The 15,860-nt window shown below is 41.1% G+C and overlaps 1 protein-coding gene across 1 annotated transcript; it reads left to right on the top strand.

Moving 5' to 3' along the window:
* The first annotated feature begins 1,437 nt into the window (after positions 1–1,437).
* LOC125384399 (accessory gland protein Acp36DE-like) lies at positions 1,438–11,240 on the top strand. The gene is made up of 3 exons (XM_048403451.1): positions 1,438–2,232; positions 2,276–3,143; positions 11,032–11,240. Exons 1-3 carry the CDS (start codon positions 1,438–1,440, stop codon positions 11,238–11,240), a joined length of 1,872 nt encoding a protein of 623 aa, XP_048259408.1.
* Positions 11,241–15,860: the final 4,620 nt, after the last annotated feature.

Here is a 15,860-nt window from a genome sequence, read left to right as displayed (position 1 = left end):
TGTAATAATTATTTCATAAACCCTAGTCGACGTGATAGTTCACATTGACTGATAACGCAATGTATAAAATTACACGAATATTTATATATCCTCCCAGCATTTCTCCACCCAGCTTCAGGTCACGCTGGTATAGACCTGTTAATTTACTAGATATATCGAGCTTCTCTGGTAGCTATTTCTGGAATGCATCTGTCGTTCAGCTGACTGTATAACTATTTTTGTCTTGACAGAAGCTCATTCCTCTTTTTTCAAGATCAATGTCGTCATACTACCATGGGAAGCACGGCCCCCGAATCCGACAATGGTGAATTGGCGTGAAGAGGCTGACTTTAATTGCCACGTGATCATATTGCATTTATTCTGAGATATTCTGGTTTCCGTGTTTTTTTGGAATTGCGTAATGTTTCTCTAAACGTGTTGACATCGCCACGTGAATCTTTAAGCGGAATGTTTTATATGAGGTGTCGTGCATGGTAATAGTTCAATGTGTAAAGTGTGGTTAAATTCAATCAGCTCAGCTTCTTGCCCTGTGTTGTCACACATTGACGTGAACACGTACACACAAATGACACATAACCGCATACTTACAGGCACATACACATGCACAGAGGACTTACACGCCACCTCACCGCCTCCCCCCCCCCCCCCCCCCCCCCCCCCCCCACACACACACACACACAAAGGACACATAACTGCGCGCACACTGGACATATACACGCACACACACAGTCACACACGCACACATAGGACACGCACACAGACCAATACACGGTTTATCAAACAGTCACAGACACAGACCAATACACGGTTTATCAAACAGTCACAGACACAGACCAATGCAAGGTTTATCAAACAGTCACGGACACAGACCAATGCAAGGTTTATCAAACAGTCACAGACACAGACCAATACAAGGTTCATCAAACAGTCACGGACACAGACCAATGCAAGGTTTATCAAACAGTCACGGACATAGACCAATGCAAGGTTTATCAAACAGTCACGGACACAGACCAATACAAGGTTTATCAAACAGTCACGGACACAGACCAATACAAGGTTCATCAAACAGTCACAGACCAATACACGGTTTATCAAACAGTCACAGACACAGACCAATACACGGTTTATCAAACAGTCACGGACACAGACCAATGCAAGGTTTATCAAACAGTCACAGGACACAGACCAATACAAGGTTCATCAAACAGTGACAGACCAATACACGGTTTATCAAACAGTCACAGACACAGACCAATACACGGTTTATCAAACAGTCACGGACACAGACCAATGCAAGGTTTATCAAACAGTCACAGACACAGACCAATGCAAGGTTTATCAAACAGTCACAGACACAGACCAATGCAAGGTTTATCAAACAGTCACGGACACAGACCAATGCAAGGTTTATCAAACAGTCACGGACACAGACCAATGCAAGGTTTATCAAACAGTCACGGACACAGACCAATACAAGGTTTATCAAACAGTCACAGGACACAGACCAATGCAAGGTTTATCAAACAGTCACGGACACAGACCAATGCAAGGTTTATCAAACAGTCACGGACACAGACCAATGCAAGGTTTATCAAACAGTCACAGACACAGACCAATACACGGTTTATCAAACAGTCACGGACACAGACCAATGCAAGGTTTATCAAACAGTCACAGACACAGACCAATGCAAGGTTTATCAAACAGTCACAGACACAGACCAATGCAAGGTTTATCAAACAGTCACGGACACAGACCAATGCAAGGTTTATCAAACAGTCACGGACACAGACCAATGCAAGGTTTATCAAACAGTCACGGACACAGACCAATACAAGGTTCATCAAACAGTCACGGACACAGACCAATGCAAGGTTTATCAAACAGTCACGGACACAGACCAATTCAAGGTTTATCAAACAGTCACGGACACAGACCAATGCAAGGTTTATCAAACAGTCACGGACACAGACCAATACAAGGTTTATCAAACAGTCACGGACACAGACCAATGCAAGGTTTATCAAACAGTCACGGACACAGACCAATACAAGGTTTATCAAACAGTCACGGACACAGACCAATACAAGGTTCATCAAACAGTCACAGACCAATACACGGTTTATCAAACAGTCACAGACACAGACCAATACACGGTTTATCAAACAGTCACGGACACAGACCAATGCAAGGTTTATCAAACAGTCACAGGACACAGACCAATACAAGGTTCATCAAACAGTGACAGACCAATACACGGTTTATCAAACAGTCACAGACACAGACCAATACACGGTTTATCAAACAGTCACGGACACAGACCAATGCAAGGTTTATCAAACAGTCACAGACACAGACCAATGCAAGGTTTATCAAACAGTCACAGACACAGACCAATGCAAGGTTTATCAAACAGTCACAGACACAGACCAATGCAAGGTTTATCAAACAGTCACGGACACAGACCAATGCAAGGTTTATCAAACAGTCACGGACACAGACCAATGCAAGGTTTATCAAACAGTCACGGACACAGACCAATGCAAGGTTTATCAAACAGTCACAGACCAATACACGGTTTATCAAACAGTCACAGACACAGACCAATGCAAGGTTTATCAAACAGTCACGGACACAGACCAATGCAAGGTTTATCAAACAGTCACGGACACAGACCAATACACGGTTTATCAAACAGTCACAGACACAGACCAATGCAAGGTTTATCAAACAGTCACGGACACAGACCAATGCAAGGTTTATCAAACAGTCACAGACCAATACACGGTTTATCAAACAGTCACAGACACAGACCAATGCAAGGTTTATCAAACAGTCACAGGACACAGACCAATACAAGGTTCATCAAACAGTCACAGACCAATACACGGTTTATCAAACAGTCACGGACACAGACCAATGCAAGGTTTATCAAACAGTCATAGGACACAGACCAATACAAGGTTCATCAAACAGTCACAGACCAATACACGGTTTATCAAACAGTCACATACACAGACCAATACAAGGTTTATCAAACAGTCACGAGCAGATAGATCGGGACACAAATACACCGACTCAAACACAACACGTCCCCACAGAAAACAAGCATCGAGTTATTGTTAAAGGTAGCTTCGCAGGTATGTTGAAATCTGCTTGAACATATCAATGAAAACTGTGTGGTCACCATCTGTATTACATAACTATTACATTGTAACATGCCGAAATATGGAGGAAATAACAACGACCTATAGCTATTTTAGACGACCATGTCTCACAGGCAAGTAAACTAACCTGTTCCCAGCTGTTTAACATATTGGATGTCTGGCACACTTTTCAGTATTAATATTCAATTGCTGAAATATTTTAATTCACGTAGACTGGGAAACGACAACATTCACATTGACATTATTTGAATATTCAAGCCATCATACAGCTAAAGGAATACATACTTTGGAGCCGTAAAAGACATTTTTAATAGACTGAGCGTTAAACCAAATCTGTTGACATTTTTTGTTATCTTTAACAGAGCTCGAATGGTTTTTTTCTCGGAATGCTGGACGCGATATGGCGGTACCATCAATACCAGATCAATTTCCAAAAGTATAAAAAAAAACACCAAAATGCCGTCTTGGTCAAGAACCTCCGCATTGACACAATACCCATAAACCGTCAGCATAGATCCCACAACCACCCACAACCCTTCCCTCAAGGATCAGTGTGATACCACCCTCACTCCCAACACTCCCAACTCTCCAAACACTCTGCCAGCGGCAAAAAGCTGGGCACGTTGTCTCCAAATAGAAGCTTTATTTTACAAGAACTAATTAGCATCGCCATATTCTGCTAAGCATCAGATACAAAATTCCCTCTGTTGCGTAAGTCACACGTTCAATAGATGTTGTATTATATCCATTCTAGCTCTTTTGAAATATATTTATTTTGCTTGTGCCCAACCCTGTGGCTTCCAATCTCTCATGAGGTCGAATTGCATGCGTGGGGTTACGTTTAGCGCTGCGTTAGATGTAACCACAATATTCATATCGAATCAACAAGATGATTATACCACAGTTTTATCAAATCTGTAATTTCTGTCAAAAAATATGACGAAGGGAATGCATTCCGCTTTCTTTTCTCGTGCCTTGAATTTCAATCAGAAAGACGCAAATATATATCACCGTACCATCACATTTAACAGAAAATCAAGTATGCTTAAATGTGTAACTGATTCAGCTCTTTTAGAGTCGGAAGGTTTAGATAGATGTGAATGAGCATTTAAATTCTGAGTAATTATAAATCCTGCTCAACCCTTTAGTACTTAATGCATGTTACTACTTATATCTGCGTCCTGCTAAAAAACAATATAGTAAATATGTGACCGTTAACATCTATGCATGAGTGAATACTATGCAGATATTTATAAGAGAGCCTGGTGGTTAAAGTGTTCGCTCGTCACGCCGAAGGTCCGAATTTGTTTCCCTACATGGATACAATGTGTGAAGCCCATTTCTGGTGTCCCCGTCTTGATATTGCAGAAATATTGCTAACAGCGGCGTAAAACCATACTCACCCACATAACTATACGATTTATATGCTTATACCGATGATAGGGGTCTGCATAATGTTTGTTCTGTTCTTAATCTCCATTCCTCTGTATATGTATACGTTAGCTACAAGTAAACTAATTGGCAAGTCGTCGATACATCGCTGGAAATGTCCACAGTAGGGTATTGTGAACGCTGCCATCTTGACTGTGTCAAGTAAACACCCTAGACAACAACGGCCTTGATGTCACTCATAACCACTGCCGGCGGCACCAACATTCTCTTGACAACATTCAGGCTGCAGCAGTTTCCGTCGGTGATTGCAGGGCTGAGGAGAAGGATGCATTGCTGTGGAGGTTTTTAAACGTTTTTTCACTTTTCTTTACAAACTCAAGGACACCGCCATTGCATGTTTGTTGTATCTCATACCAAATCGGGATTGAAAGACGCCTGGTTATATATATATATATATGTCTAATGCAACCGAAGACAAAACAAGATTCATTTTATAAGGGAAAGGTGATAGTTCACGGTTACAGAAAGTAATGCGTCCGAATAAATATTTATGGAATACACATTAACTGTTCCTACACAGATGTAAGAAGGTGCACGTATGTACAATATATACATGCACACACACGCTCACTATGTCAAACACTAGATTGTTTACAGACCGTCGTCATATAATGGATCTTTGCGGCGTAAAACAACAGACAAACACAAACATGAGGTCGTTGATGCTTACCACTTTGATGAAACCCGCGAACACGTGTAGAAGTTTCATACTTTGTTTAATCATTTCATGTAACTAATGTCGAAGGCGTTCAGTTGTTGATACATCACATCCGACATTGTGGCTGAGGATGATTTTAATGTATAAAATATATTTCCGTCCCCTCCTGCGAACGATAGATATTGCAACGTTGCTACAAGTACGTGAACTTTACCCAGTTGCAGTCAATGTTGCCATCAAGGTCAGGTAGGTTGGGGCTGGGTTGTATCAGACGGTCGTGTGACACGGTACACGTGTACAGCGGTCCGGTTTAGTGTACTCAAGATGATGGCCACACACAAATCATCGATTCACTGATCGCGTGACAGTTTGCTTGGATGGCATGGTTCGACCAAGTTCATACATTTACAATTTGTCGATTCCACTTTCGAGAAATAGTGCTCCTGTCTGAATATACTTGGATGACAAACATCCTAGTGGTGACAAGATATACTTATTAGAAAGAATCCGATGAAGTAAATACTTCCATATATTTAAAAGGGTGAAGAATTTGTGTGATAACACCGAAAATAAAAAGATTGCAGGATTGTGTTACATGTTCTAGTTACATGTAATCATATGATGAAGTTTTTCTTCAAAGAAACATTGTTCGTGTCAAAGACTTCAAACTGAAAAAGGCCTGTAGCACATCATACATACCTCCTATTCAGAGGATTTGTCAACATTTCACATCCCAAGAAAATCATTATTTATTTACTTTACTGTAATAAACAAGGAAAATATACATTCCAAAATATCCACAGTGAGAGTGTTCAATGTATAAACTGTCTCAATTATTGCAATTCAAAATTGTACATGTCCCCAATTATGCACACCTTAATACCAGAAACATTCAGAGCGCGTCACAAACAAGACAGTCTGGCTGGGCTCCATCACATCGATTGTCTCACAGAAGCTGCCAGGCACGTGTTGGCTGGACTTGTGATGACCCGTTAAGTTCAGCGTTATCGGGGAGGATGCTCGTCTGCTGCAGCAGCTAGTCACATGCCCACAAAACCGTGATGTGACGGTGCCGTATTTCCCTTGACACGTATCTGGCCTTGGAGTAGGCCAAGATGTTAAAGGCATCCCAAGAATAGATGTTCTGTGAATTCATTCCCCGTGAGTGGATTGTTATTTAAGTTGACATTTCTGAATATGCGCTCTTTGTTTGTTTCCAAGCTTTTCGCGAAGTACAAGCGTGCGCTAATGGTTCGAGTCATTGTCACTTGTAGGTCGGCTTTTGTTTTTTGCGTTAGGGATTGTACAGGCCGCATATCAGAGAGCTGGAAATGTCATTTGAATTCACACTGGTCCGTTGATCAGTAGTAATAATAATAGTAGTAGTAGTAGCATAGTAATAGCAGCAGTAGTGGCAGCAGTAGCAGCAGCGGTAGTAGCAGTAGCAGTAGTAGTTGTTGCTTGTTTCTTTGTTATTTTTGGGGCAGGGGTGGCCCGGTCAACGGAGATGTTGAATTGCGTCCTTGGAAATACATACCTCAGGGTATGTCAGCGCCATAACAGTACTCGTCGGTCTCACCCCATGCCCCTGACGCAGGATAGTAATGTTACATATATATACTGAGCCGCAAAAGAAACGTCACCATGGATAGATATATGAGAAACCTTATTTGGCCAAACACTGTAAACATACTTTGACGACATATTAAAAAGATGAAACTTGGCAAAACTGATCATCAAGGTTGAACTTAAAGTGTCAAATGTTTTTAAAGTGAAACACAACACAAGTCTCTGAGAAAATGGCATCACAGGTCAGTATCTCGAGTGTCAGCCATGTGCATTGATGACTGCTGTGCAACGTCGATACGTGGAATGGATGAGGCGGTCGATGAAGGCCATAGGCACTTGAGCCCACACTCTGAGGAACGCCTGAGGCAGTTCAGCTGCAGTTGTCGGCCTTGGTCGAACGTCATTCAGCCGTCTTTGAATCTCGTCCCACAGGTGCTCAATGAGATTTAAATCGGGACTGAGGGCAGGCCACTGAATAGTCCTGATGCCATTCTGCTGGAGGAAGTCTCTTGGTGCTCTTGCAGTGTGGGCACGGGCGTTATCATGCTGAAACTTGTAGTTACGACGTGTGGTCTCAAGACTTGATCAATATACCGAGCTGCTTTGACACTATTGCCTCTCCCTGGACCGATGTTCTGGAAGACCACAGGGCCGACCCTCTGTGCAAGACCAATTCCACCCCACACCATGATGCTCGGACCAACCCATGAGTCTCTCTCAACAACACAAGCATCAGAATAACGTTCCCCACTGCGTCGCCGGACTCTCTCTCTCCCTGCCATTTGCTGTTGAGATACAGTAACGGCTCTCGTCTGAGAAGAGGACTCTTCTCCACTGCTAGTGGCGCCAATGCTGGTGCTGTGTTGCCCACTGAAGACGGTCCCGGCGATGACGTGGTGTCAGAATGGGTCCTCGGTGTGTTCTGTGACGCACGGTGTCCGCACTAATGTGTCGCTGGTGTGTCCCGATGGTCTGTCGAGCAGTTTCCGCAGCAGTAACAAAGCGATCTTGAAGATGCTGTCGCACAATCTGACAATCTTGACGTCGGGTGGTGCCCTTGGTCTTCCACTACGTAGTCGGTCACCTGTAGTGTTGGCTGTCTGGTACCGTTGCTGGAGCCTGTATATGGTCCTTACGTGGACTTGAAATGCATTGGCTACTTGCCGCGCGGTTTATCCAGCTTGCGATCGTCCAAGGGCTTGGTGTCGCTGATTTCTTGTCAATCCTGGCATGTGGCTGCAATTCAATAACGAATGATTGTTATCCGATCTGGGAGGATTTCTATAGGGCAAGAAATAGGGGAACGCATGAGCATTTCAATTTGCACGGAACTCACGTGCATCGGGTTACCATGGCCGTTGCCGTGATGCGTTTGGGCGATTGGTTTTATTGTCATCTGCTTTATTTTTTATCATCAAATTTAATTTTTCCGGACAGAGTAATGTTAAATTTTAGAAACTTTGACAAAAATTACCCAGATATTTAAAGGACAACTTTTCATGCATGTTACTTGGGGTGACGTTTCTTTTACGGATCAGTATATAACAGACAAGGTACGTCACTTTGCCATCTTGGCCGAATCGGTTGTATCGTTAAAATGAAATGGAAATGTATGCATGTTATGTTCACAATACCTCCCCACCTCCCTCCACATACGCACTGCATGCCGCAAACCTTCATTTTTTGCAATTTAATACCTTTTTCGGTCAATTTTATCTTAATATTGGCTCAGTGGCGGCTGTCGGTCACGGAAGTAAACAAATATATCCGCGCTCGATGGCGTCGAGCGCTCTGATTGGTTAATATCCCCGTGTGCGTTTGTTATGGTTAGAGCGTGGACCAATCGCTGCACTCGACGCTATTTGAGTTTAGCAGCAAAGACAGAGAGCATTACTTTATTTTCGCCCTGACAGGAATGGGGATTGGCTTGTCGGCACTATACTTAAGTGGTAATCGGCAATGCATCACGTCAGGCTTTACGGCACGTTATACACGCTCGTGTTCAGTGAGGACAATAGACAGTAACAAGGGTTCTTTATTCCGGAGATTATTTAGTAAACCCAGACGAATTGGCTCGGACCAATTAACACTTTACGTTGGAATTGGCTTCATTTAGTGCCAGGGTCGTGTGCCTAATTCGTTAGCTCAGAATGTCAAACAACGTTACATCGACTTCAGGTCAACGTCATGCAAAGTTGCACGTGACTTCATGAAGATCAACTTCTCTGAAACAATACATTATTGCGCTGACTCACATCCATTCACGTCAATATTTGTTCATGTCCGTTGGATCCCTGTATAAAAATGATGGTATATTTTTTTATGAAATACAAATATTGCATTCAAATACATTGATACCAACCTCCAGACGGTGTCCATTATATGAAAAATTTGCGTTCCCCGGTTTTGTTGTGTGCGTTAATGAGTGATTCGTGAGTTCTAATTTGCCCAAATGTCATGGGCCGCTACCTGCAACTGACACGGTGACAATGACACTTTTCGAGTTCAGCTATGGACGTACAGGCAGAACTGGGGGCACGAGTGGCACAGAAGTCTGAGGCGTTGCAAATGGCTGTCCCTTGGCCGTGCCCAGAAATCTATGATTGTGGATTCGAATCCCGGTTTGCCCCGATTATGTTTCTAGGTTTGTCCGCGCCATACCCGTGCTCGTGGGTTTCACAAAAGTTGAAAACGTCACTTCAGGTTTTTTCCCCACGTAAATCTGACAAGCCGTGATATAACTGGAATGCTGTTTAAAGCGGCTCTAAACCTAACTCACTCACTCACTCACTCACAGGTTAAAGAACGTGGTGGAAGATAAAACGTCATCAGACATCGTTTAGATTGAAGTGTGGCACGTGACGACGAATCCCATATTTATGATTCCTGTTATCTAAGTTATGACTGATGTGTTATGTGTTTTTAATTATGACTTGACGCACAAGCCCTACTGACTTAGTAACTTTTTTTCTATCAATGCATGGATAATCATCCTTCCCGTGATTAACTAGCTATTTGGGAACTTTAGTACTTCCTTGTTCAGTCGGGGGCACGGGTGGCACAGTCGTCTAAGGCGTTGCAAATGGCTGTCCCTTGGCCGTGCCCAGAAACCTATGATTGTGGGTTCGAATCCCCGTTCGCCCCGATTATGTTTCTCGGTTTGTCAGCACCATACCCGTGCTCGTGGGTTTCACAGAAGTGGTAAACGTCTGAGACATGCATCACGTCGGGCTTTCCTCCCACATTAAGCTGACAAGCCGCGATATAACTGGAATACTGTTAAAAGCGGCGTTGAACCAAACTCACTCACTCCTGGTTCAGTCAAAGTGACAGAACTTTACTCGATTAAGACTAGTTGTTTTTGAGACATAATGACAATTACAATGACAATGACAAATTGTTTATTTTTGTCTCATCGGAGATACAGGTTGTAGGCATATACATTATTATAAAGGTACACTATAAAGTATCTCTGCCACCCACGATGTGGGTTATAAGAGACCATACATAATGCATAGTAAAACAAATTGAGTTAAAACATATAAAAAGCAATATAAATATATATGGTGTTATGAGTAGTGAGATTTTCTTCGAACAGACATTTTGTAACACATACTTACTGGTGTTGAAATAATTTTATAATCATTTAGAATATATACAAGCTCAATATTATTATTTAAGTTGCCATTGTGGGGTTAAATACTTGTGGAAGGTGGGTAACACGAATATCATCATAATGTGAGCAGTGGAGAAGAAAGTGAGTTTCATCTTCTACACATCCAGGGCAATATTTACAAAAACGTTGTTTAACTGGCATAATCGTCTATTTTGTAGCCTTAGTGACTCTCTTTAGGGATAAGCTCTCGGTGTTTATTTCTCCTTTGTTTACTTAGCCTAGTTTCTCCACTCATTAGAGTGTGGAGTTAATTGACGTAGGTGGTAATTGGTCGCAGCCGACATAATTGTCAGTCGGGTTCATATCTTGTCAAAGTGTTGTTTTAGCTACCTCCATTTTAATAGCCACAGGAAAACCACCATCCAGCCACAAGCTAGAACCATCGGGAGCAGTGTACCACATTCCGTGCAATTGTGGACAAGCTTACATAGGAGAAACATCTTGGCCCATCAAAACCAGAATTGGAGAACATCAAAGTTCAGTCTCCAAAGATGACTCTTAATCAGCTCTATCAGACCACATCCGCCACAACCAAAGCCACAGCATTCAGTGGGACAAAGTCAAAGCCCTCACCATCAACCTCAAAGACTTCAAAATCAGAAAACTACAAGAATCCATCAACATCAAGAGACTCCAACCATCAATCAACCATGACCAAGGCTGTTACATACCACCGGCGTACCATCAACTCATCAAAGGCCCCAATCAGTCATAATTCTTCTGTTGTTTATATTACTGGCTTCACCCTTTTGTTTATGTTACAGGTTTCACCGGCCAATATGTTTAACCATTCTTCATGAGGCTCCTACATTCCAGTGTAACTGCATCTTAAACTTACTCAACTGGAAAAACACTGCCTCCTAATTGTTATAAAGAAGTTGTACATCCATAAATCTTATCCTTACTCCAACTTTTTTCTAAATGCCTCTCAAAGAAGCTGTACTGCAGTTGTTTGTCTAACACTTGTCTGTATATTTGCGCTCATAGAATCAATTTGTGATCTGCATGAGCGCAGCGTGGATTTATTTGTAATTGTCAACTAGTACAATTAGAAGTTGTTTAATAAACCTGTGAACCCATTACCACGTTTTCTTTATCACTCTATTCTTATTTTATGACACCAGTATCCATCGTTTATGTTGTACGAGATCGACGACCTTCACTTTCGTCTTGTGACATGCAGTTGTTTGAAAATGTTTTGAGGCGAGAGCTAAAAACAAAACTACATTCCACAATGTGAACAACACTATACTAATGCAAGTCACAGACAGTACTGTAGAGACATTCAATCGAACATTCCACCTTCGCCCTTGAATTTCTAACCATGTGGGTTTGCAAAAAACACAAACTTAAAATATCTCCTCGCTAAAAATGGCCAGGGTTATTTATGCACGCGAGAAATGTCGTTCTTTCATTCGTGTTGATTGTGTCTGATTACAACCGGGGAAATCTCGCGACACGTCGGCCAGCGTTCTGGAGTATGCCTTGCTGCTGGTGGACAGGTATGCTTGAAAGCCAAGTTTGATTTTTAAGCCCAATTTACCATAGTTGATACATTTGGAGCAAGTCCGACTGAGCTGACGCTAACGATGATTGGATTTTTCTGCAATACGTTGATGGATGATGGGTGACCGGCTTAGGTCACTTATTGACACGACAATATCTATTCTATCAGAGGCTATTCAATCAGTCGACAGGTTTGCATGTTTTCCAGGATATTAACAGTCAATACAATTTACTAAAACTTACAGTGTTATAGTTGTACCCTGAAATGACCGACATCCCCATGGCAGGTTATATAGGCGAGCTGAGTGACGTTTAGTTTATTGGTCACTGTTGTATGTTGCTTGGTGTCCTTGACCACTTGGGGCACTTCTGGGGCACAGTCAGAACCCACTGGTTATTGCAGTTATTCAGTTTATTCATATATAACAGTAAAACCACAGGCACATAGTACAGAATACATGGCAATGTTCAAGCGGTTAAAAATGCTACAAGGATTTATTTCTTAATAACATGGCATGATATATAAAGAGAAATAGATTTCGTATAGCCGTTTTGCCCACGTGTGATATTAAAGAGATAAATTTGTATTTATTTGAATGTACATAGGATTTTTGTTCCATAAATTCTTCCTTAAATTATCATATTTACAACATACAAGTAAAAAGTGTAATTCATCTCCGACGAATTTAAAGAACATTGTCTACATAATCTTAAACATGTTGGTATTTCTTTATGCCTGCCAACTTCAACCATTAACCTGTGTGAGCTGCATCTAAAATGTGTTAATGATATTCTGCATTTTCTTATATTTACATCAGGTAATTACATTTCTGCGCACATTTGCATTTTAACATATCAGTGATATTCGCATTTGTTAGAAACATCTACAGTAGATCTCCATGTTTGAAAGTACATGTCAAAAAGCGTCTGCCATATTTTCGATATGAACATGGCATGATTCCCAAAGAAACACTGTCTGTCCCAGACGTAGCCACACCCACATTTATACGGTAGACATTTAACATTGTATGCCCATTTTTGATCTCCATTCTTTTGATACAATAGCATCATATTTTACTATTTCTTTGGTAATCTACTTTCTGGCATTTTTAGTAATTGTAACCAATATCTTATGATTTTTATGTAGTGATATATATACAAGGACATGCGACCACATTCACCATAAACCATTACGTTAGAAGTACTCTGTTTAACACCAAAACAAACTTTACATGCGTATAAATGTAAAGATTCAATTTCTTTAGTCTCTGAAAAAAACCATATTTCCAAACCATAGGAATGAATAGGAGCTATTTTGTGTCAACAATTTTGAAGAAAGATTTATAAGCCCAGTCGCTAAAATGTTCAAAACGTTTTTAAAATTCCCAATAACATCTTTTTAGTTTGGATTGCAGCATTACGCATATGTCGGTTCCATGATAATTTACTTGAAAATATTACACCAAGATATTTATATGAGGTTTCAGTTTGAAGTAATTGTCCCCGAAAATACCACTTTTCGTTTTTTGACAGCATATTTCCTTTGCTACATACAACAATTTTTGTCTTATCCAAATTAACATTAAGTTTCCATGTGAATTAAATAGATACCATAACTTGTCACTACAGACTGAATCGAATGCTTTAGAAAAGTTTACAAATATAGCGTACAATGTTCCACGTTTACGTTGAATATACCTATCTATAAGAGCCTGGAGGATAAACATATTATCAGTGGTAGAGTAACCTTGTCGAAAACCTTCTTGCTCTTCGTCAATCTCATCAAGTGTATCCGACCACAATACCCAGCGTTTATTAATAATGCTAATAAATACCTCACTGAATATACTGGTAAGTGTAATCCCCCTATAATTTTCAGCATCTGTCACTGAGCCTTTTTTTGTGAATTGGAACGATAGTTCCAAGTGTCCAAGTGACCTTTTGGAAAGTAAGAGGTATCCATTATTGTATTAAATGGTATTTCTAAATACGACAGGGTGTGATCAAGAGAGTATTTAAAGAATTCTGTTATAAGTATATCAATTCCAGGGCTTTTCAATTTTTCAGATTTTGAATAGCAGATTTAATTTCTTCTTTTGAGATTGGGGAATCTAATATTTCCGTTGCAAAATTGGTTTCATCATTATCAAAAGAGTTCAACTGAAGGTTATTTGTGGAATCATCACCGCTAAAAAGATTTTTGAAGTAATTAAACCCACTACTTGTATCATGTGACGTGAAATAGGGTTTTAACGTCGCGTTCAAGATTATTGCAGTAAAAAGAAACGTGCATGTACGTGTATGGCTGCTTGTAACAGCCCGCACTATTACCGGTTTATAGTGCTAGCCCACTGAGATACAACCCTGCTGTTTAACACAGTATACTGACTCCGAGCCAACCAGTTCTTGTAATGCCAAGCGCCAGGCAGGGTGATAAAAAGTACCATTTAATCAACGTCTTGGGGTATGACACAGCCTGGGATCAAACCAACGTCCTCCTGCTCTCCGGACAGACGCTCTATCCATAAGACCACGGAGACAGTCTACTTGTGACATGGGGTGGCATGAGCATCAGTTTGATACAATGCGTGGCCTGATGGATTGTTCGGCATCATATAACACTGAGGTGTGGACAGTTGCTCATAATACCAGCTGTTAGTTTATCTGTCCCAGATTCGATCTTTTACCTACCAGCGTCATATAGCTGGAATATTGGTGACGCGCGTGAAACGCTATTCCCTCAATCATATGATAAGCAATATCGCGTTTCGTAGTTTCTCAAGGAAGCTAAATTTACCTTTGGGACTGGTTTTAAGCGATTGGGGTTTTGTATACCATCCAAATAGTATCAGCCTAGTTAGTTGCCATGGTGTTCACGCGATCCCTATTTTAGAGTTTGTTTATTGTTGTACAAAGACCACGTAGCTTACATTGACTGTATGATGGTCTTTAGGCCACGAGCTCATATCACAAACATGATGAAAATGTGATTAAGTGTTCATTGTGAATTACGTAGTATAGCTTTGCTGACATGGACAGATCTATCATTAAATGCACCAGGATCCGCTGGTCGTGGTTGTGAATCCCAGCGTCGTTGTGAGTGTGGTCCCCCTAGTTTCTCACCTGCACAAGCAGATTTCACCAGGCGTGAGCGTCTACGGGCTGCGACATCACGACCTTTCTCCAACATCAAGATCGCACGCAGTCATACAACTGAACTAATGTGTAAAGTGACGTGATGCACTAAACACGACAACACGCAGGAACCAGGGTCAGCATTACATTAAGGAGATATTTCACAAGGAGCGCCTTGGCCAGATAAAGACAGCATTGCACTCAAATAGAATACTTTTGGCACATGTATAAGAACTTCATGAAACCGAACAGAAGTGGCTCTCGCGGTTGTCTCCTGACGGTCAACGTCACTTCGTTAAGTCCGTAGACGGTCATCACGTGTACATGAAGCTTAAGTTAACTATTCAAGGCCTCACAGTTTCAGTTTATTACCTAAATGCGTCTTATACACTATACGACTTAAAGGAAGTAAATACAAAACCCGGCTATAAGTATCTGTCACGACAGCAATATATTTTAACTCTCTTTGATTAGTATAGAACAGGTTTCATACTGAAAGTATTTATTGCTTATTCAGTGCGTTACATTTGCAATTAGTAATATTAATTTGTTGTATTATAGGCATTGCATATTACATTTCTTAAAAGCGTCATATGTGCAATTAATTAGATGAGTATGTCGTACTGCGCTTTCTCCATGCTTTGCCCAGATACGTTTGTTTGTGCATGGTCCGTAATATAGAAGAATCACGTTA

This window comes from Haliotis rufescens, unplaced genomic scaffold (genome assembly GCF_023055435.1).
Source record: "Haliotis rufescens isolate VD_foot unplaced genomic scaffold, xgHalRufe1.0.p SCAF_3, whole genome shotgun sequence".
Classification (NCBI taxonomy): domain Eukaryota; kingdom Metazoa; phylum Mollusca; class Gastropoda; order Lepetellida; family Haliotidae; genus Haliotis; species Haliotis rufescens.
This window is presented reverse-complemented; position numbering and strand designations above follow the sequence as displayed.

What these genes read in the sequence shown, in the direction of transcription:
- LOC125384399 (XM_048403451.1), top strand. Translation starts at nt 1,438, where the DNA reads ATGCAAGGTTTATCAAACAGTCACGGACACAGACCAATACAAGGTTTA. An exon ending in AGGACACAGACCAATACAAG is followed by an intron (nt 2,233 to 2,275) that starts GTTCATCAAACA and finishes TTTATCAAACAG; the next exon opens with TCACAGACACAGACCAATAC. An exon ending in TGTTAAAGGTAGCTTCGCAG is followed by an intron (nt 3,144 to 11,031) that starts GTATGTTGAAAT and finishes ACTCTTAATCAG; the next exon opens with CTCTATCAGACCACATCCGC.